The following is a 22,764-nucleotide window of genomic DNA, read 5'->3' as shown; positions in this document are numbered from 1 at the left end:
TTTTTTTCATGATGTTATCCTTTTAATGTTTCTTAGGGAACAAAAGATGTAAGTTTGGCTCAGGATTGGCAGATTTTCTGTAAAATGGGTTGGATCCATTTGGTTAGTTTTACCGAGTTGGAATCCGGTTGATTCCGTCTCGCCCTGAACCAAGTTCTCTCTGGAGGGCAAAATCTTTGACAACCAGTTCGCAAATTAATTTTATTACGCAACTCCAAATTAACAATTCTAGTTCTGCTGGAAAAAAACCTGACGCGTTATAGAAATGAAAACCACAGAGTTATTATGCACAATAACAATTCTTCTGAACTTAAAGACACTTCCTGGGGTTGAAAACCAAAATATAGATTTTTGGTAGTGTGCCATTGTCATGTACAACTGCAAGCAAACATTGTGCACTCTGACATTCCTTAAGTGAGGGAATTTTATAGATCTGTCACTATTTGATATGCTGGGATGCCATTGTCTTATTTTAAAATCCAGCGTGGCCTCTCATTTAAACAAACAAAAAAATGAATTCAAGGATTCGAATATAATATATATATTGGAGAGTATAATTTGGCTGATAAAACTCCTGGTGCGTCAACCTTCCGCTGCATTAGAAGACTGAATATTACAAAACAGCCTCCATATAAAAGGTAAACTGATTAGCATAGAGCAAAATAAAAAACAAGAGAGTCCCCTATTTCACTTTAACTTAAATCCTTCCAGCGTGTTTTCAAGGATTTGATATTCTGGAAATGGTCTACCACACAGCCAACTCGAGGCTAAATTGGGAAGGATTTAGAGCAGCTTAAGCCACAAAGTCACTATGATCACACCAGCAAATACGCTGTATGTAGAACGGGCCAAATGTTTAATATATGCTGTGATCATATTACATCCTTTCCTGCAGAAACTCGCATCTGTTGCAAAGTCCAATAACTCTGTAGTTTTAGAGCAAGCATTTTACTATTTTTTGTTGGAAGAAACGCTTGGGAACAGAAGTGGAGAATTTAAAGTCCCTTCCCTTTAGTTCCACGTTTTTAAGAAAAATTCAATAGGTCAGTTGCCAATCAGTGTCACAAAAGGTGACTTGTTATTTTTTTTTTTTCCAAAGAAAAGGGATCTGTTTCATATTGCATTCCTAATTTAAAAAGAACAACTTGAGCTGCCTGCAAGAAGTAAAAAAACAACACAATTGCAGTTTTAAACTCTTGGCTGCTGTTACAAATTCACCTGCCTTATCTATTGAGGGTGGCTTGTTCTCCTTCGATTACGAGATTCCAGGTGGAAACTCAACTCTGCCACATGGTGTATTTCCACTTACTACCAGTTTGTTTGGTCTTATTGGGTGTTTTGCAATTAAGGGCAAATAAATCCTTTCTACAATGAAGTTTGTGCTGGTTTCTGGTGGGTGCATTTTTTTAAAAAAAATATTCAACATTTTTCACCTTTAAAATCACACTTTTACAGCTTTCCGTAATCGGAATTTTTTCTTAATTCCAATTTATCCTTCGGCTTATTGTGTACATGTATATTCTTATTTCATAAGTACTTATTTATATAATATATACAATATATACATATCTACTACACACTAAATATATATTTTTTCATTATATTATCTTCTCTTAACATTCACTATGCATTAATTTTAGACTTCTTTTCCAGCCAGTTAGATCACCTATTCCATGTCTCATAGTATACTGTTTCTTCTCTGTCTCTTAATTCCATCGTTAATTTGTCCATTTCTGCGTATTCTAGCACCATTTTTATAATCATTGTGTTTGATGGAGTGTGTTGTTTCCAATTTTGGGCAAATGTAATTCTGGCTGCGGTGATTATATGGAGCGTGAGATACTGAATTTCTTTATTCATCTTTCCTTTTATAATACCCAAAAGAAACAGCTCTGGTTTCATATCGATTTTTAGTTCAATAATTTCCTCCAACCACTTTTTAATTTTTAACCAATACACTCTGGCTTTGGGACATGTCCGCCACATGTGGTAGCATGTCCCTTGTTGGTGGCTGCATTTCCAACAATTTGTTGAGCTATTAGGAAACATCTTGGCCAATCTCGCTGGGAATAAATGCCATCTATAAAACTGGTCGATGCATTTTATGCGCTTCCGATCAACCAAAGGAAGGGTGCAGAAGGGTGTAATAATGTTTATGACTACAGATGTGTATTAATAAAGAGAAGGTGTCCTCCATTCACAACTCCTGCTGAAGGAGGTGATGGTGCATCACTTATTTTTCCTGGGTTGGGAAGTCCTGTTCACGGTTCCACCTTTGTCCTTACTCATTTGGACTTCTGCAGTGTCCTTCATGTGCAGCTCCTCGTTTAGTACATCTGGAAGTTGCAGTTGACACACCGAGAACAGAGAGGTCCAAGTAGTTATGGATGCTGGTTGAATGAACCCATGGAAGACTAGTTGACTTCTGATGCCCATTGTCTTCTTGAAGGTCCTTCATGGTTTGGGACCACCTCAGCCCATCTGATAAAATTCAAGGGTGACCTTTGGGCTTCTTGAAGTCACGGCATCAATGGGATTTTGGAAGCAGATCTTTTATTGTGGTTTGCCTTCCTTGAAATAAGATGCCCCTGGAAATTTGAATGTCCTCCATACTTATCGTCACCACCATCCTCTTTTAAATAATTCCTTGTGGGGTGGAGTCTGGGCAACTGAATGGAGCAGTGTTTACTGGCAGATGCCCTTCCTGTCCCCAATGCAGAGGGTTTTTTTTCCAGCAGATATATTCTCGTTGTGCCCAGAGAGAGAGAAATATCTGCCTCTACCTAGGATCGAACTCACAGCCTCCTGATTGTGAAGCAAGCTAGGCCACCACACCACTCCATACTTACGCTGTACCATAAAGCTATTAAATCTTGGCTGTTTTGGTAGATCTTTGGAGTTGAAAGATGGGACAGTTTCTCTGGGAGAGGGGAAGTCGTTAAGTGATTTCCCAGGTTTGTGTGTTTGTTTTTGATGAATTACGGCGACTGTGAACGATTTCACGCATTCTAAAGTTACCAAACTGAGACATGTGATTTATGCCCTTGATTGCCACACGCTGTAAATCAAATTTAAAAACTAGAGCGCGGTTTTGGTTTTAAAGCTGGCGTCCTAAAGGAAGGGCAGGAGCTGATTTACATATATGCCTACATAACACAAATTAATGTCTCCTTCCTGTGCAAATGGATCACCTAGATTTTTATGGTGTCCCATGGCTGCATTCTAGTTTGAAAATAAGGAGGATCACGTTGCAAAAAGACAATTTAAAAGTCCTTTTTAAAAGACTCCTATACAGGTAGTCCTTGATTTATGACCATTCATTTAGAGACTGTTCGAAGTTAGGACTTGGACAAAGTTCTGGCCCCTAGGCCACTAATGGCGAACATTTTCGGCACCGAGTGCCCAAACTGGAATGCACGTAAATGCCTGCCAGTGCCGGAAACCCAAAAACCAGCTGGCTGGCAAACGCATGCCTGGTTTTTGGCCATTTTTTTTACTGTTTTTAGGCAGTTTTCCAGGTTTGATTTTTTGGCCTGTTTCTGGTGCTCCAGTGCCTGCAAAGACCAGTTGGTGCGCATGTGCATGCCAGAAACCAGAACAGCTGGCGATGGCACGTGTACCCAGGGAGTATTCTGCGTGCCACCTCTGGCATGCATGCCATAGCTTCGCCATCACAACTCTAGGCCCTGTGCAGTCACATAACTACAATTTGGGCCATTTCCAACAAACAAATGTCCCATAGCAAACAGTGGGTTCGGTTAACTAGGTTAACTACAGGGTTTGTTTAACCACCATTGCAAAAAAAAAGCCAGGACATCACCTGCCTAATGACGGTCGCAACTTACGGCCATAATTGCGGGCTCAATTATGGTCATAAATGGAGGTTTACCTATAGTTTCCATCGTCTTCAGAATACACGGCACTAATCTTCCATTTCAACTCGCGAAACAGGTTATAAGGGGGGGTGTCTGATTACTTGTTTCCTGATATGCCAACATTTTCACTCCCTACGCCAGCTTCATTGAAGTATCATTTTGCCCGACCTGTGCAAAGCCAAGAATTCCACCTGCTTCATTACAGAATAAAAACGGGGGGGAAAAAAATATATGAGTGGGTTTAGCTGCAACGGAGATCTGACCTGTATTGTTAAATCTGAACAAAGCCAGCTTTCAAAAGGAAACAGGATAGTTTAAAACGAGTTAGCAGTTTTGGTCTGGATCCGGCAGTTTGATGTCACTCACAACCGAGCCCCAATCTATGCCATGCCGTCCAAGAGGTGCCCACAGTTACACAAAGAAACCTCAAGAGGCCGGGCAGTGCAGCGATGAGAAAAAGAGACCGCAACGCATAAAGATAAAAATCTCTAAAGATCTCCTCCTGCAAACTCGAAATTTATTGGCATTCATTATAAAATGAACCGTCAGATCATGATTTCGTAACAGTTCAGCCACCATATTAAGGATTGTTCATTTCGTGGTTCCTTCTAAGTAAGATTGAGAAATATAGATATATTAGGGATCCAAATTAAGCTAGGGGGATGTACAGATTCCCCTGTCCATTCAAGATTAGTGGTTTGGACGTCGTTGCAAATAGCTAGTACGGCTGTCACTGGTAGATCTTCCATCTGGGAGAGCTGTTTTTTTTCCTATTCTATCCTTCTGCATTCTCTTTGTCCATCCTGGGATGAAACCAGATGCAACTGAGGCGAGTCCCATCGTCAAGAGGTTGGCTGCTGGACTGTCCCTTTGAGGTACCACATGCCTCCTTGGCTTACACAACAATCCTGCAGGAAAAGGAAGAAGCTTGATCAGAGGTTTAGAATAGAATAGAACAGAATTCTTTATTGGCCAAGTGGGATTGGACACACAAGAAATTTGTCTTTGGTGCAGATGCTCTCATAACAACATAAAAAGATAAGATACATTCGTCAAGAATCATAAGGTGCAACACTTAATGATAGTCATGATCTCCGTGCTTTCCGACGTGCCCTCAAAACCCTGATATTCCAACAAGCAGGGCTAAACATATGAACATGTGAATGTTTTTAAAATGTTATCTAATTTTAGGTTCTATTTAATTGGGCCAAACTATGTTATAATAATAATTTTAATTAGCAATTTTATGATGTTTGTGTATCTATATTTTTCTTGGCTGTACACCACCTTGAGTCCTACGGGAGAAAGGCGGTATAGAAATATAAATAAATAAATAAACAAATAAGCAATTGAATCATATTAGGAAACAGTCAATATAAATCGTAAGGATACCAGCAACAAGGTTACAGTCACAGCCATAAGTGGGAGGAGATGGGTGATAGGAACGATGAGAAGATTAATAGTAATGCAGATTTAGTGAATAGTTTGACAGCGTTGAAGGAATTATTTGTTTAGCGGAGTGATGGCGTTTGGGAAAAACTGTCCTTGTGTCTAGTTGTTCTGGTGTGCAGTGCTCTATAGCGTCGTTTTGAGGGTAGGAGTTGAAACTGTTTACGTCCAGAATGCGAGGGGCCTGTAAATATTTTCACAGCCCTCTTTTTGACTGGTGCAGTATACAGGTCCTCAGTGGAAGGCAGGTTGATAGTAATTATTTTTTGGTTTGGTTGCAATCAACCAAGCTTGCCCTGAATTGCATTCTGCAGCAACTGAAGCCACGGGTGAGGAAAACAGAGAGTTGAACACAGGAAACATTCATGGTTTTTTCAACCCCCCCCCCCCCACAAATTTTACAACCCACAACCTTGAAGGCAGGTAGGTCCTGGTTGAAGGATGCTTCCAAAAGACAGCCAGGGTTAAGAACTGATCTGGTTCGAATAGAAGGTTGGCTGGGGAATTCTGGGAGTTGAAGTCCGTATGCAGGGGTGGGCTTCAAAAATTTTAGCAACAGGTTCTCTGCCAGGTTGCTGGGTGGACGTGGCCATGGTGGGCATGGCCTAGTCGGCCTCCTGCACCACAACGGGGGGGAGGGCATTTTCACCCTCCCCGGGCTCCGTAGGCTTTCCTCGGAACTTCCAGGAGGCCCGTTTTTCGCCCTCCCCAGGCTCTGGAGGCTTTCCTCGAGCCTCTGGGAGGGGCGAAAATAGCCTCCTCTGGACTCTAGAGGCTCCCTGGAGGCCCATTTTCGGCCTTCCAAAGCCTACGGGAGGCCCATTTTTCACCCTTCACGAGCCTCCGTGCGGGCCCTACACTTACCTGGCATCCTAAATAGGCCGTGTGGAGACTCCTGGGAGGGGCGGAGTGGGAGGGGAGGGGTAGGAGGGGAGGGGCCAGCCAGGAGTGGGATTTGAGGGTTCGCCGAACTGCACAGAATCTTCGCCAGAGGATCGCCCGAACCCGGGCAAACCCGAAGCAACCCACCACTGTCCGTATGTGTTAAAAATGGCCAAAGTCACGGAAAGACTGATCTGGGGTCATTACAAAACCCAGAACCACCACCAACTTCCAAGTAGAGAAGATCAATAAAGCTGTGGACTTATTTAGCAGTTATTACCGGAGGGTGTATAAAAAAAAGAAAATATTGTGGTGCGGTTAAGGCAACGACTGATAATTCAGGGACGGTAAACAAGCCGCCTTCAAACATTTCCGAGGGGATTTGATGTGATCTCATTTCCCACCTCTGAAAAACGCACAGTGCTTTTAGCTCCCTATCTGCCTGGAAGTGTAATGACAGGTGTCCCCCCCCCCCAAAAAAACACGAAGTTGCTAATTGCTGCTATTAAATAATTAACACCGTGCCTACAGATGAAAGCAAACAGAGAATCTGTGCCTGCTGGGTTTTTTTTTTGTGTGTGTGTGTGTGTGTGTGTGTGTGCAAACATCTGGGCTCTGCTGTCTCTTCAACAGCCCTTAAATCACTCTGAGTTTTGGTATCTAGACAGCATTTTTTTTTTTAATTTGATTTATATGCCGCCCTTCTCCGGAGACTCAGGGCGGCTTACAATGCGTTAAGCAATAGCCTTCATACTTTTGTATATTTTATACAAAGTCAGCTTATTGCCCCCACAATCTGGGTCCTCAATTTACCTACCTTAGAAAGGATGGAAGGCTGAGTCAACCTTGAGCCTTGGAGAGATTCGAACCAGCAGTAATTGCAGGCAGCTGTGTTAATAACAGGGTGATTTAGACCACTGTACTATCAAGGCAAGCATTCAGATTGGAAGGACAATCCTGATTCAACAACTAAAAAAACCAGATATAACCAACTATCCATTTAAATACTACACGTAGACTAGATCGAAGTACGCATTCTGGGGGGAGAGAGACATTCTCGGAGGATGGGCTCCAGCACGAGTCTGAAAGCTTGGAAGAGTACAAATAGTTCTCGACTTACAACAGTTCACAGTGACCATTTGAAGTTACGACGGCACTGAAAAAAAAGGAACTGATGACTGTTTTTCAGTTAGGATCTTTGCAGCATCCTGGCGATCACCTGATTTAAACTCAGATGCTTGACAGCTGACTCACAGTCGCAGCATTCCGAAGCCAGATTCACTTAACAACCAGGTTACTAATTTCACAACCGCAGCGATTCGCTTAGCAACCGTGGCAGGAAAAGTCGTAAAATAGGGTAAAACTCATGTGACAAATTTCTCATTTAGAAACATAAATGTTGGCCTCACTAGACTAGCCGTGCCTAGTTCCTGCAACCATTCTTCATATGTTCTTGCAACCATTCCTGCATAGTTCCTACAACTGTTCTTCATACTACCTGAGACTTCTCAGGAAACAACAACTGAATGAAAAACTGCTGGTAACCTTCTACCGCTGCACCATAGAGAGTATTTTAACTTCCTGCATCTGTGTACGGTTTGCCAATTGCACAGTGGCAGATAGGACAGCGCTCCAGAGGGTCAACGTCATTGCCCAGAGGATCATGGGTTGCCCCCTCCCCTCTTTGGAAAAGCTTTATAGCTCCCGCTGCCTTAAGAAAATTAAAAACATTCTTAAAGATCCATCTCATCCTGGGCACCCCTTTTTTTTTTTGAACTATTACCCTCTGGCAGCCGGTACAGGACAATAAAAACAAGGACAAATAGGCTGAAAAACAGCTTCTACCCCAGAGAAGTAACTATATTGAATTCTACTATATAGTGCAATATTAATGCAGCATCAGGGGCTTTCAATTCAATTGCATAGAATGTGAAGGAGGTGTGTTTTTGTTTCATTTTTTATGTATAATGCACACTGAAGATGGCATTTAATTTTGTTGTACGAGGTGCAGTGACAATAAAGAAACTAAACTGAACTGAACTGAACTGAACTGAACTGAACTGAACTAAACTAAACTAAACTAAACTAAACTAAACTAAACTAAACTAAACTAAACTAAACTAAACTCAACTCAACTCAACTCAACTCAACTCAACTCAACTCTTCTTTCTCCATCATTCTTCTGGGATTCCACAGAGAGAAAAACGACTGAGGGAGGGGCCAGACCGCCAGTTCCTCATCTACCACCTCTAAAACCCTGTGGAGAGCAGGCTGATGGCTCAACCTCATGAGTTTGGTCAACCTAGAGAGCTGGGAACACCAATGCCTTTTCAGGAGTGCAACCCAGGGCAGCTTCTGAATTGCTTCACCAAGCAAATATAGAAACCTTTTAATTAAAAAATACCTTCCCAGTGCTTCAGGTCAACCGGCAGTTCTGTTACGCAAGAGAATCAGGGGAAACGGGTGGACTTAAAAGGCAGCGTCCTGTGAGAACCTTCCTTGGGCTATCGTAACGCTAAACACACACCCTTAAGAGTTCAGTTCAGATTTATAAGTAGGTGTGCAGGTACGTACAGGTTCTCAGAAAGGTTTTAAGTTTCGCATCCAAAACATAAAGGGTTGCTCCGTGTCGGGTTTATTTTTGCCCGGGGTCAGTGAGAGCGAGCGGGCGGGCGGCCATACAAATTTAGAAATAGAAATGAATAGAAATTATTTATTTAGAAAACACAGGTAGTCCTTCACCGACAACAGCCTGTTTAGTGACCGTTCCAAGTTACAACAACGGCACTGGAAAAAGGGACTTCACGACCGTTTTTCAGTTATGACCATTGCAGCATCCCTACGATCATAAGAGACAAGGTGGCACAGTGGTTAGAGTGCAGTACTGCAGGGCTACTTCAGCTGACTGCTAGCTGCAGTTCGGCGGTTCAAATCTCATCTCAAGGCTCAAGGTTGACTCAGCCTTCCATCGTTCCGAAGTGGGTAAAAGGAGGACCCAGATTGTTGTGGGCAAGAGGCCGACTCTGTAAACCGCGTAGAGAGGGCTGTAAAAGCACTGTGAAGCGGTATATAAGTCTAAGTGCTATTGCTATCGTGTGATCGGAATTCAAGACGCTTGGCCACTGACTCCTATTTATGACGGTTGCAGTGTCCCGGGGTCATGCGATCCCCTTTTGCGACCTTCCATCAAGCAAAGTCAGATTCACTCAACAATCGTGTTACTACCTTAACAACTGCAGGGATTCACTTAACAAGTGTGGCAAGAGAGAGCGTAAAATCGGACAAAATTCACTTAATAAACGTTTCACTTAGCAACGTTGCGGTCGTAGGTCAAGGGCAACATGTATTTACGTTTGATTTCTATGCTGGCTGGGGAATTCTGGGAATTTTGGAAGTCCACAGGTCTGAAAGTTGCCTGATTGATGTGGTTCTTAAAGAGTGCACAATGACATGACAGCACATCAGGGGTGGGTTCTACATTTTTTTACTACCGGTTCTGTGGACGTGGCTTATTTTGTGGGCGTGGCTTGATGGTCATGTGACAATTCTTTAGGATTTAGCAGAGGTACTGGTCTACCAGGCTTTTAACTACTTGCAGAGCTGTACCGGTGTACCCATTTATTTTTGCAGGCACTGATCTACTCATGTATTTTTGCAGGCACTGGTCTACCCATTTATTTTTGCAGGCACCGGTCTACTCATGTATTTTTGCAGGCACTGATCTACTCATGTATTTTTGCAGGCACTGGTCTACCCATTTATTTTTGCAGGCACTGGTCTACCCATTTATTTTTGCAGGCACTGATCTACTCATGTATTTTTGCAGGCACCGGTCTACTCATGTATTTTTGCAGGCACTGATCTACTCATGTATTTTTGCAGACACTGATCTACCCATTTATTTTTGCAGGCACTGGTCTACCCATTTATTTTTGCAGGCACTGGTCTACCCATTTATAGCGGTCTACTCATTTGTTTTTGGAGGCACCAGTCTACCACCAAACTGCCTTTGGTGGCCAAATAAAAGGTAAGACTATTGCGAGGAGGGGGGGCAGAACCGGTTCGGTGACATCATATCGTCACTCTACTGGCTCGACGGAACCGGGCGGAACCGGGAGGAACCCACCACTGCAGCACATCATCCAATAACAGTTAGACAAGACCCAGGGCGTTTGCATCGCAGACATTGCTTTAAACAAAAGTAAAACTTTTACCTTCAAAACTTTATCCACTTCCTGTTTGTCTAGATCTTCGCCGTATTCCCGGGCTAGTCGATTCTGGATGATGTTTCGACGCACCCGGTAGTTTTTGGAAAAGATTTCGAGCAAAATTTGCCGATGCTTGAGGAAAAAAAAAAAAGACATTGAAACAGCAAGAAAAATATCAAGCAAGCGCGAGAAATATCAAACCGGGGTTGATATAAAGCACTGTTGGTTTCATTGGCTGAATTTACTCGTTAATTTAGCTTGAATTTGGATGATCAAGACTTCTGCTTAATCAGCAGACTCCCGGAAAAAATAAAACCACCTCATGTTTGCATTACTTTGAACTAACAATTTGTTAATTTAATTTGTTTTTAAAAACAGGGGTGTTTTAATTAGTATGGGCCAAATTTATTTAATGTTTTTAAATTGTTTTTTTAAATTTTATATTGTATCTGTTTTATCTTTGGCTGTTCACCGCCCTGAACAGGGCAGTATATAAATCTAAATAAACTCAAACTCATATTTATCAATCTAATATATCTCTTTATATTATTGTTCTCATTTATCATATATTTAACAATGGCATTTTCATCCCATAAGGATCCCTTTCATGTGTTATATTATTACATTCATTTCATATTTCATTTCCATGCTTTATTGTCTAGCCATTGATAAATCGCATATCGTATAATATTCCTTATCTTCCTGTTCTCTGATTTCAAATGTCAATTTACTCATTTCAGCACATTCCATAATTTTCTTAATAACTTCATCTTCCGAAGATGATGAGCAATTTTTAACGTGCAACTTTGGTGGGAGAATATTTCCAGGGTTTTTTGCCTACCTGGTCGTGAATATCGCCAGCTTCCCAAAGTGCAAACACTTTTTGTTCGTCAGGTAACGCTGTGGTCTGCGGAGGAAACTAAAAAAAAAAAAAAAAACAGAAAGCAAATTTACAGTGATTGGATTGACAGGGACTAAAAACGCACACAGAAGAAGGAATGGTGTTTGGATCTTGAGTTCATCTGAAGCAACCTGCATACCATTTTTTTTTTTTTTTAAATTTGGATCTCCTAAAGGCAAAATCCACTTTCTTAGCAAGAGGACAGTCCGTAAAATTACTGAGATTCGAACAGAAGGTATAATTTTTTTGAGGGGAGTGGGAGAATTCAGAGTTTTTCTTTCCCTAAATCTCTCTGGGGAATTCTGGGAGTGGAGTTTACACATCTACAGGCAACGTTTTACAAGCTATTTTACTCTGGATTTCTCCCCGTGAAGTTATGAAATCCCACAATCTCAGCAAAGTAATCACAGGAGGATCTACCTGTCATTAAAAAAATGGGGTCCCAGGAACTACAGGCGGCCCACTCCTATGTAAAAGGACCTATTTATTGGGCAATTAAGAAATCCAAATGCAAATTATAATAAAAAAATACAATATCTAATCCTACATATTATAACTGCAGCTAGGATAACCTATGCATGAAATTGGGAAAATAATGTTATACCAAAAGACAAAGAGGGGAGAAGGAAAATTTTGGACTGTCCGGAGATGGACAAATTGACAAAAGAAATAAAAGGAAAAGATGAAACGGACTATTACTTATTATGGGAAAAATGGTACAAATGATTAGAGGACAGGAATAACAAGCAAGAAAATATATAACAGAGATGATTTAGAAATCAGGAAGCATTAATAAAATATTAAATATATAATATGTGTAAAGTAACATGGATATAATAATTTGTATAATGAGTAAGGGATAGTATTTATAATATATAAGAAATAAGGGAATCACAAAAATAAGTATGTGAATATGTAGGGGGGGAAAAACAAACTGTGGATATATACCGATATGGAACTGTTGTAAAATGGAAAATTTTCTTTTGTTTTTAAAGAAAAAAATAATAAAAAATATTTAATAAAAAGAAAAAAAAAAGAAATCCAAATGCCTTTTGAATAAAGATGTCAAATGGAAGACATGTTCTCTCTATATAGTTTGAACAACCAATATCAAACAAGCAATTCGTAGTATTTATGTACTAGTTGTTATTATTGTTATATTTATATAACCTTCCGTTTTCCCCACTACAATCCTGTGAGATATGCTGAACTGAGAAACAATTATCCAACAGCTTTTCTTGGCTTGATTTAAACTACAAATCATAAGTGTCCTGCAATAAGGTAAAAAGGTTCCCCTCGCACATACGTGCTAGTCGTTCCCGACTCTAGGGGGCAGTGCTCATCTCTATTTCAAAGCCGAAGAGCCAGCGCTGTCCGAAGACGTCTCTGTGGTCATGTGGCTGGCATGACTCAACGCCAAAGGCGCACAGAACGCTGTTCCCTTCTCACTAAAGGTGGTCCCTATTTTTCTACTTGCATTTTTTTTACGTGCTTTCGAACTGCTAGGTTGGCAGAAGCCGGGACAAGTCACGGGAGCTCACCCCGTTACGCGGCACTCGGGATTCGAACCGCTGAACTGCCGACCTTTCGATCGACAAGCTCAGCGTCTTAGCCACTGGGCCACCTGCAATAGAACACTTCAAAAATCTTTTTTTTTCCTTTGGTCCTATTCAGGGGAAGAAAAGATTAAAATTTTTATTTTTTGTTTCAACCAATCGTATTTTTCATCAAACTACTGTAAGCACAGACCTATTCTAAATTAAACCCTGCAGCAATAAGCCAAATTATTTTCATAAACAGGCCGAACAAGATCACTTCTTTCTTTGCAAATCCATGGTTTGCTTTAAAAACCTGAAGCTTGCGATGTTTCCAACTACACCACAACTCGGCAAGAAAACTATCTTTTGAAAGCAACCGTAACTGACAAATTATAAGATGTGAGGAAGGCTAGCAAGCTGAAGATTTTTAAGCACGGTTAAAGCCCACTTAAATATGGGCATCTTGTAGTTTATTATACTTGCTCCTTGGCCCATCTGAGGCCTTCGCCCTAATCATGGCTTAGTTTGCTGACAGTTCAGCATGCATAATCAGACCCGGTAAGAGGAGAAGCCGGTAGGAGGGGGGAAAAAAAGCAGAAAATCCTGTTTCTCAGTTGCTTGGTGCAGATTTTTTTCCCCTAGGATATTTGCAACTGCAGACATAGCAACAACATTATCGTAATCTAGTGTTACAGGGAGTCGAAGAAAATGTTCCCCGTCTTGGAAACTCGTGTGCTCCAAAGCTCTGACTCACAACCAAAACAGCCTTCACTTCTGATGCTGCCTTAAAGTTTATTCCTGTTGACTTTGCTCAGGTCCTGTTATAAATCACACCCTGTCTGCTCAACTCCGCAAACTAACTTTGGTTACTGTTTCCCCCCCCGCCCCTCTTGCAAACAAAATGCCTGCAGGCAAATTTCAGGAACACAAGTGGAAAAGTTTCGTGGAACAAGCTGGAGAAGGTCAGGTTTTTATTGCTCATCTTTTTAAGAAGTTTAATCCGCTGGATGTTTCCATATTTGGATGGATCTCAGATCCTGAAACAGGATCTGAAGTACAGGCACTGCCCTCGACTACTGACAGTTCATTCACAGTGACCGTTTTGAAGTGACAACGGCCCCGGAAAAAGTTATTTAGGATTGTTTCTCACACATATGACCATTGCAACATCCCCTCGGTCACGAGATTTACAGTCGGATGCTTGACAAGTGACTCACATGAAAAATGGTTGTAAGTCACGTTTTTCAGTGCCATTGTAACTAAACAGTTTAACAGTTGTTAACTAAACTAAACAGTCACTAAATGAATTGCTGTAAATCAAGGATTTACCTGTGCTGGGAGAGATTTAATTTTTAATTCTGGGGTCCCCAAATTCTTCAAGTTTTAGATTGTTCATTGACACAAACACACCCAAATGTTACACGAAAATAATTTAAAAACTACTACTTTAATACATGTACCGTGTTTCCCCGAAAATGAGACCCTGTTTTATATTTTTTTTGAACCCCGAAATAAGCGCTTGGCCTTATTTTCGGGGAGGTCTTATTATTTTGGGGCACATGGAGAAGACGGGGCTCCTCTTGCCGTCTTACTTGATTTCCAGCTTTGTCTCCCTAACCCTAACCGGAGGAAATGGCGAGAACTGGCTGCTTATGCGTTTAAATATTTTCGGGGAGGGCTTATTTTAGCGCATGTGCTCAAAAGCCCGATAGGGCTTATTATCAGGGGATGTCTTATTTTTGGGGAAACAGGGTAGTAGATTCACTTCTAAAAATAATTGCACAAGAGGAGATCCACTTACAGGCACCATGATCTGCTTGCAGCCTATGTCCAACACCATGTCTTGTAACGTTTTGTCCGAAATTCCGCTGAACAAAAGATTCCCAGGAGGTAAACTAGCCAGATGAAGGTTAAATAACCGTTTAAGCTCGTTCAGAGTCAGGACATATTGTTTCTTAAAGGTGGCCCCCACAAAAGCTCGCAGTTCCTCGGTGACCCTCTCTGGAACCGGCATGTGGCCGTTGATGGAGTCCAGGCTATCTTCCAAATGGATCCCGTTAACCAGTCCATTGTTGAGGTTCTCCGGGACAGAGGTCTCCATTGATTCCTCGTCGCTGACCGGTTCCTCCTTGATACGGACTCCAAGGAGGCCCGTCGGGTGAGGAGACTCGTCCAACCGGCTCTCGGCTTTCCTCTTTCGGTGGTCTTGGTCCAGCTGGCTGTAGCTCTGGTTGACTTTGGCCTTGGCCAAGTTGACCCTCTGCTCTCCAGAAATCACCACTGGAGCAGCTATGGAAAGGAGAAGAAGAACCAGGGTTAAATGTCTACGGAGATTCTCAGTCATCCAAGGTCCATGGTTGTTCCAAAGAGGCTTTTTTTTTTTTAATTTATTTATATGCCGCCCTTCTCCGGAGACTCAGGGCGGCTTACAATGCGTTAAGCAATAGCCTTCATTCTTTTGTATATTTTTATACAAAGTCAGCTTATTGCCCCCACAAACTGGGTCCTCATTTCACCTACCTTAGAAAGGATGGAAGGCTGAGTCAACCTTGAGCCTTGGAGAGATTCGAACCTGCAGTAATTGCAGGCAGCTGGTCTTAATAACAGGGTGCTTTAGACCACTGTACTACCAAGGCTCGTCAAGAAGCAACTGGACTTTCTGGTTTTTTTCTTTGAAGACGTTTCCCTTTTCATCCAAGCAGCTTCTTCAGCTCTGAAGAAGATTCTTGGATGAGAAGCGAAACGTCTTCAAAGGAAAATACCAGAAAGTCCAATTGCCTCTTGAAAAAGCATCTTTGGAAGGACCAGGGTTCGCTTGGTTAGAACGAGAACCAGGGTTAGCTTGGCCAAGATGATGCAAGAACTTTGTTCTACCTAGATGTAGAGTACATAGGAAATTGTAGGAGGAGGACTGCTTTTGATGACTTCATTTCTTTAAAATAGCTCTTGAATCGTTCACGCTGTTGTGGCCCACCAGCGGAGCTGGCAGCAGATTCGGACAGTGAGGAGGTTGGGGAGGAACATGGGCCAGTCCTGGAGTCTGGGGAAGGCTCTGATGAGAGCTCTGTGATGGAGGCAGAGAAGGGACCAGGGCCGGATGCCAGTTATCAGCTGCCTTCGGAGTCGGACATCAGTGGGGCAGAGGAACAGCTGGAGCCTGTTCCCAGTGTGCGCATGCGCAGAGTTGCCAGACAAAGGGAACAGCTAAAGAACAAGGGTCGACTTGGGAGTAAGGCTACAGGTGGACAATGAAGGGCCCCTCCCAGAGGGAATAAAAGAGGAGTGAAAGGGGAGTGGAGTTTGCAGGAGACAATTAGTTTGCTTAATTGGTTCGTGACTCTCAGAGACTCCTTGCCAAGTTTTGAAGATATCGGCCTGGCAGCTCTCCAAGCCAGATGAGGTCTGTGACTGTAACTTCTCCCTTGAAAGACTTTGCTGGATGTGAATGAGAAGAATTCACAGTAACTTAATAAAAAGAGGTTTTTGTCTGGACAAGGAGTCTGCTTTGTGCTCTTGGGAAGCCTAGTTCAGAACATACACCTAGTTTTCCTCCAAAGTCTTATGCATTAAAAATAAACGAATCACCTTGTGGTTAGCCATGGTTTTTATTAGACCATGGTTGTCTAAGAAACCGCCATAGCAGGATCGACCGAATCTAAGCCAAACCAGCTACCTAGTTATCTCTGGTTCTCCAAACACCTTACCTGGCTGTGCTGATGGTTTCTTTGAAGCCAGGTGCTCTTTGGACAGGTTGTATACTTTTTCCAACCTGAAAATAAGAGAAAAGGAACAATTCGCCTCTGGAAAAAACTTTAAAGGCTCAGTCAGCAGGCACCAAGAATCTGCAGCACTTTGGATATGAAGAGGAACAGAGGTTTTGGGGGTGTGCAGACCCCACCTCTCAGTATCTCTTACAGGGAAATGTGTGTGTCTCTCCCCCAGATTCACACAGTGGAACTACAATTCCAGGAAAAAAAGGGGAAGGGGAAAGGGAAAGAAAGAAAGGGAAGAAAGGCAAAGGAAAGGAAAGGGGGAAAGGAGGAAAGAAAAGGAAAGGGAAGGGTAGGGAAGGGAAGGGAAGAAAGAAGAGATGAAGGGAAGGGAAGGAAGAAGAGATGGAGGGAAGGAAAGGAAAGGAAGAGATGGAGGGAAGGGAAGGGAAGGAAGAGATGAAGGGAAGGGAAGGAAAAGAAGAGATGGAGGGAAGGGAAGGAAGAAGAGATGAAGGGAAGGGAAGGGAAGGGAAAGGAAAGGAAAGGAAAGGAAAGGAAAGGAAAGGAAAGGAAAGGAAAGGAAAGGAAAGGAAAGGAAAGGAAAGGAGGAAAGGGGGAAGGGAAGGGAGGAAAGGAAAGGAAAAGGGGAAGGGAAAGAAAAGGAAGGGGGAAGGGTAGGGAAGGGAAGGGAAAGAAAAGGAAAGGAGGAAAGGAAAGGGGGAAGGGAAGGGAAGGAGGAATGTAAGGAAAATGAGGGAAGGAAGTGGGAGAATGGAAGGGGTAAATGCAGAAAGGGGATGGGGAAATGGAAGGAAAAGAAGGAAAGGAAAATGAGGGAAGTAGGAAAATACAGAAAGGGGAAGGGAAAAGGGAAGGAAAGGAAAGGGGGAAGGGAAGGGAAGGGTAGAAAGGAAGAAGGAAAGGGAAGGGAAAGGAAAATGAGGGAAGGGAAGGGGAGGGAAAAGAAAGGAGGGAAGGGAAGGGAAGTGGGAAATACAGAAAGGGGAAGGGAAAAGGGAAGGAAAGGAAAGGGGGAAGGGAAGGGGAGGGGAAGGAAAAGAAAGGAGGGAAGGGAAGTGGGAGAATGGAAAGGGAAAGGGTAAATGCAGAAAGGGGAAGGGGAAAGGGGAAGGGGAAAGGGGAAGGGGGAAGGGGAAGGCAAGGTGAAGAAGGGATGAAGAAGGAAGGGAAGGGAAAGGAATTACTTACTTGGCTTGAATGCCCATCCAAAGCATTTTTTGCCTCTGCACCACATCTGGATGCTTCTTGACAAAATCTTCGTCATAGCGGAGCTTGAATTCCCACCCTCGGTTTATCCTCAAGAAAGAGACGTGTTCCAGGAAGTCTTTCACATCTTCTGGACCAAGCTGGCACAAAAGAACAGATTTATTTTTTTAAAAAAAAATTTAAAAATCATTTTCACAACAAAAGGCAGCAAATGCTGCACAATCTGGCTATTCATAACTTGTTTCAAAACACCTAAGCTAGTTATCTTGCCCTGCACCTGGAGGGATGTTGACTGGGAGGCATCTCCAGTTGGGACGATGCATTGACTGGACCATGTGATGGACATGTAGGTGCTGGGACAGGGACTTGGACTTTCCTTTGGGTGGGGAAAACCTGGAAGCTTTCAGATTCGAGTATTCCCAGATGTGCCAATATGACCTCCCTAATAAAAATGGAACTTTGAGGAACTTCGAGCCTCGGAGTCTTCTTTCGTTGGGGGTGTTACCTAGAACCCTGACAATAACCACAAGAAAATCCCAGTTGCCTTTTGAAAAAAGCACTTTTGGGACCTGGAAAATTGAGAATCTCCGCAGAAGGAAATAAATGGTTGTAAGTCGAGCACGACCTATAATCGGATAGAGAAGAGAATTGCATTTATGGGAATAATGGCCACCCCGAAGCTTGGGGTGTGGTCTTCCAGAGAAAACAGGGAGACGGGACTACGCCCTAATCGACACAAACTTTCTTCAAAGAAGGAACCTGCTACCACTTGTTTGTGAGTTCAAATAGGCACGTATGCATGCGTGTTCATACACAAACACATATGCATATTAAAAAGACGCGCTTGTTTGCTTCTCAAGTATTGGGGTGTGGGTGCAAATGACATACCAGTAATATAAAAGTAATCATCTGTGGAATTTTAGAGGATTGCATTTTGGGGATTGCGCGTCCTCTTTGAAAGAGGACATTCTCGACCTTTTGCTAATAACAAGAGGCAGAGATTTAACTCTGAGGAGGGACAAGCCAGGATCTGCAGAGCGGGAAAGTTTATTTCTAATTTAGAAGCCTTTGTGGGGTTCCATCTTTGCTGCTTATTGTGCAAGCCAGTTACTCTAAAAGTAGCTATTAACAGTTTTAACAGATTAACAGAGCTGGAAGGGACCTTGTAGGTCATCTAGTCCAACCCCCTTCCCAAGCAGGGGACTCTACACCATTTCTGACAGATGGCAGTCCAATCTCTTCTTGAAAGCCTCCAGTGATAATTCTCCCACAACTTCTGAAGGCAAAACTGTTCCATGGGTTGATTGTTCTCACCGTCAGAAAATTTCTCCTTATTTCCAGGTTGAATCTCTCCTTGTTCACTTTCCATCCATTATTCCTTGTCTGACCTTCGGGTGCTTTGGAGAATAGTTTGACCCCCTCCTCTCTGTGGCAGCCCCTCAAATATTGGAACCCTGCTATCCTATCTCCTCTGGTCCTTCTCTTCACTAGACTAGCCATGCCCAGTTCCTGCAACCGTTCTTTGTATGTTTTAGTCTATTAGAATGAACAAAGATCATTCAAACAGCCAGGGACATTCCCATTTTAAAACACTGTAAAAACCTGGTTTGTCTGTCTACTCTCAGGCGTGATACCATTTGGTGGCATTTAGAAAACCACAAGATCTCTAGTCCTAAGGTATGCATCCTAGATTTTTTTTTGGTCATCACATCTGGGCCACCAGGCTGATGATGTGTGGACTTCAGTTCCCAGAATCCCCCGGTCAGCACAGCCACTGGAGTGGACTCTGGGAAGTGGTTTATAAATCTGGAAAGAGGCCCAGATGGGAACCCAACAAGCAAAATTTGGGGAAATCCTGTCTCGACCAGGAGTCCTCCGAACCTGGCAACTTTTAAGACTTATGGATTTCAACTCCCAGAATTCCTCAGCCAACTATGCTGGCTGAGGAATTCTGGGAGTTGAAGTCCACAAGTCTTAAAGTTGCCAAGTTTGGAGATGCCTTACCTAGCCTGAATTAAAAAAACAAAAGTTTAGGAAGAAACTTACTTTTGTTACAGCAGCAACTTCCTTCCGTACCACCCACCGATCCTGGGTGAACTTCCATATCTGAGAAAAAAAAAAAAGGAAGATAAGTTTCAACCTGGTGAATGCCTTTATGTCCATGTTATAACATACAGTAGTGGCCAAAATTGTGGAAACCTTTTTGGGAAAAGTGTATTTTTGAGGTTTGATGGCTAATGACACCACTTCTTTTTTGGGGGAGTTTCAAGATAATCCTATTCCACTGCTGGAATGGCCTGGGAATAGCCCAGACCTTCACCCAATTGAAAAATCTATGGAGCTGGCTAAAGAAACTTGTTAGTCAGAAGCAACCCAGCAATAAAACCCAGTTAATAGAAGCAATTGTTCAATCTTGGTTTCACATGATAACAGCTGCAGAACTAAAAGACTTGGTTCACTTCATGGGAAGATGTTGTAAGGCTGTCATTCGTGCTAAAGGTTACCTAACTAAGTATTAACTGACATGGTGATCATTTTTGTATATCTCGTTTTTTCTACGGTGATAATTTTTGTGTATCTCGTTTTTTCTACGTGTTTCACTTTTCTTTTTTATACTGTCAGTGCTATTCTAATAGCAAATCCTTCATAAAAGTTACTGCATTACATTCTTGATTAAATTATCTTTTCATTGATATATAATGTTATGGTACTACTCCAATAAAAAAAAGTGGTGTTATTAGCTAGTTTTAGAAAATACACTTTTCGCAAAAGGTTTCCACAAGGTTCACCTGCGATACTGCATTCTAACCATTGCGCACCATGGATGGATGGATGGATGGAAGGGAAGGGAAGATATTGAGAGTGGAAGGAAGGGAGTGAGGGAGTGAGTGAGGAGGGAGGGAGGGAGGGAGGGAGGGAGGGAGGGAGGGAGGGAAGGAAGGAAGGAAGGAAGGAAGGAAGGAAGGAGCAATAGCACTTAGACTTATATGCTGCTTCACAGTGTTTTACAGCCCTCTCTAAGCAGTTTACAGAGTCAGCCTCTTGCCCCCAACAATCTAGATCCTCATTTTAAATTGTTCAGACATAAAATTATAACAGACTTCTCAAAATGGACATCAAGCTCTTGCTCGAGAAGGAACAAATGCATTCTTGGTTGGGCGTTTTGGTACTCACAACAAAATCCCTTCCTCGGCACAGGACTTCAGCTGGGACGCCACTGTGTGGGCTGGAGGTATCTTTGGGGTATAGGATGTCACTGTGTCAGGGGTAAAGATAAACATTTATTAGCCGTAGCACCCTATCAACCAGTCAGGCAAAAAATCCAGCCCGATCTTGCAATATGGGTAGTCCTCAACTTATAACCACAATTGAGCCCAAAACCTGCAACCGTTCGAAGTTATGAGGGACCTTACTTGGCGGGAGCTGACAACCCAGATTTGAAGTTCTGATGGTCAGCTCCCATGGGTTTGCTTAACGACGATTGCACTTCCTTAACGACTAACGCAAACAAAGCCATGAAAACGAGTTGACTACATTGGTTGACCTGATATACGACCACACCATAGGTTACAATTGGGACGGGCAGGTGCCATTACGGTCGTAACTCGAGCCCCCCCCCCACATTGTTGGAAATTTAGAATTTGGCAAGCCAATCTGCAATTAGCAGCATGCAATACAAATAAAGCTGATTTTTCTGATCACCTTTTCACCACCCAGTTTCCCTGGACTAGCAGCGCCACCTGCTGGATGCTTCGCAAAACTGCAGTCGGATCCGTCCCAGAGGCCAGGAGGCTCATTAAACTGGCAAAAGCGATGACTTTCACTGTTAGGGGGAGAAAAAAGCAGGGATCCATCAGCCCCAGCCAGCTAGAAGCCCCCCCGCCCCCTTCCCAAATTTTAATGGGAATTTTAGATGCTTTTATTGTTTGAATTTTAATTTGGACTTGTTGTTGCTTATTGCTGTGAGCCGCCCTGAGTCCTTGTGGAGAAAGAGCGGCATATAAGTCCGATAAATAAATAAATAAATAAAAACAGGGAAACTGGAGAGCAACAGGAAGGGCTGATCAAACCCAGATGCTAAGAATCCTACCCAGAATTCATTAACGGGCCCCAATCAGGAGGGACCATTCTCAACAAAAGCATCTTAGTTACTAATACTTGGAGGGGAGACCACTCAGAGATCACTTGTCAGATGGAATAGAAGTTGGAGAAACTCCCCCCCCCTCCCCAAGGCAGGAACAAATGTTAAGAGTAACAGGGCAGTCCTTGAACCCTACGCTCACCAAAGACCCACTCGCTCGCTGAAGTGAGCAAAACAATTTAGCAAAGGGAAAAAGAGAAATAGGAGAACCTACCATTTTTCATCAGAATCTTAATCTGGTCGGCCAAAGGGAGTGTTCGCAGCTGAGCCATGGGCAGCACATTGCTTGGCGCTACCGGTTTTTCCCTGTAGGTAAAATAAAATAGCCATTAAACCCTGGCTCCTCAAACTATATGCCTTCCATTGAGGACCTGTATACTGCACAAGTCAAAAAGAGGGCTGTGAAAATATTTAACAGACCCCTCGCATCCTGGATATAAACTGTTTCAACTCCTACCCTCAAAACGACGCTATAGAGCACTGCACACCAGAACAACTAGACACAAGGACAGTTTTTTCCCGAACGCCATCACTCTGCTAAACAAATAATTCCCTCAACACTGTCAAACTATTTACTAAGTCTGTATTACTATTATTCTTCTCTTCCTTACTAGTATCTATCTCTTCCCACTATGACTATAACCCTGTTGCTTGTATCTTTCAATTGTATTGTTTTTATTTGTTTCCTAGTACGATTTGATAGCTTATTAGTAACCTATGACTATCACTAAGTGTTGTATCTTTTTACCCTTGATGAATGTATTTTATCCTCCTTATGTACACTGAGAGCATATGCACCAAAGACAAATTCCTTGTGTGTCCAATCACAC

At 42.6% G+C, this 22,764-nt stretch overlaps 1 protein-coding gene across 1 annotated transcript in view; it reads right to left on the bottom strand.

Moving 5' to 3' along the window:
• Nucleotides 1-4,392: 4,392 nt before the first annotated feature.
• Nucleotides 4,393-22,764, bottom strand: part of POLR3E (RNA polymerase III subunit E) — a 28,604-nt gene continuing 10,232 nt past the window's right edge. Inside the window, exons 10-19 of the mRNA XM_070955461.1 lie at nucleotides 22,149-22,240; nucleotides 21,496-21,616; nucleotides 20,968-21,049; nucleotides 19,840-19,899; nucleotides 17,776-17,933; nucleotides 16,558-16,622; nucleotides 14,655-15,142; nucleotides 11,256-11,333; nucleotides 10,421-10,546; nucleotides 4,393-4,783 (exon numbers count right to left, since the gene is read on the bottom strand). Coding sequence (XP_070811562.1) covers nucleotides 4,718-4,783; nucleotides 10,421-10,546; nucleotides 11,256-11,333; nucleotides 14,655-15,142; nucleotides 16,558-16,622; nucleotides 17,776-17,933; nucleotides 19,840-19,899; nucleotides 20,968-21,049; nucleotides 21,496-21,616; nucleotides 22,149-22,240 — 1,336 coding nt within the window. The 3' untranslated portion in view covers nucleotides 4,393-4,717. The remainder of the gene's footprint in view (nucleotides 4,784-10,420; nucleotides 10,547-11,255; nucleotides 11,334-14,654; nucleotides 15,143-16,557; nucleotides 16,623-17,775; nucleotides 17,934-19,839; nucleotides 19,900-20,967; nucleotides 21,050-21,495; nucleotides 21,617-22,148; nucleotides 22,241-22,764) is intronic.

The sequence above is a fragment of the Pituophis catenifer genome, unplaced genomic scaffold, assembly GCF_029215685.1.
Source record: "Pituophis catenifer annectens isolate HBS135680 unplaced genomic scaffold, rPitCat1.0.hap2 SCAF_16, whole genome shotgun sequence".
Taxonomy (NCBI): Eukaryota; Metazoa; Chordata; class Lepidosauria; order Squamata; family Colubridae; genus Pituophis; species Pituophis catenifer.
Note: the sequence above shows the minus strand (reverse complement) of the source record. Positions and strands in the feature narration are given on the sequence as shown.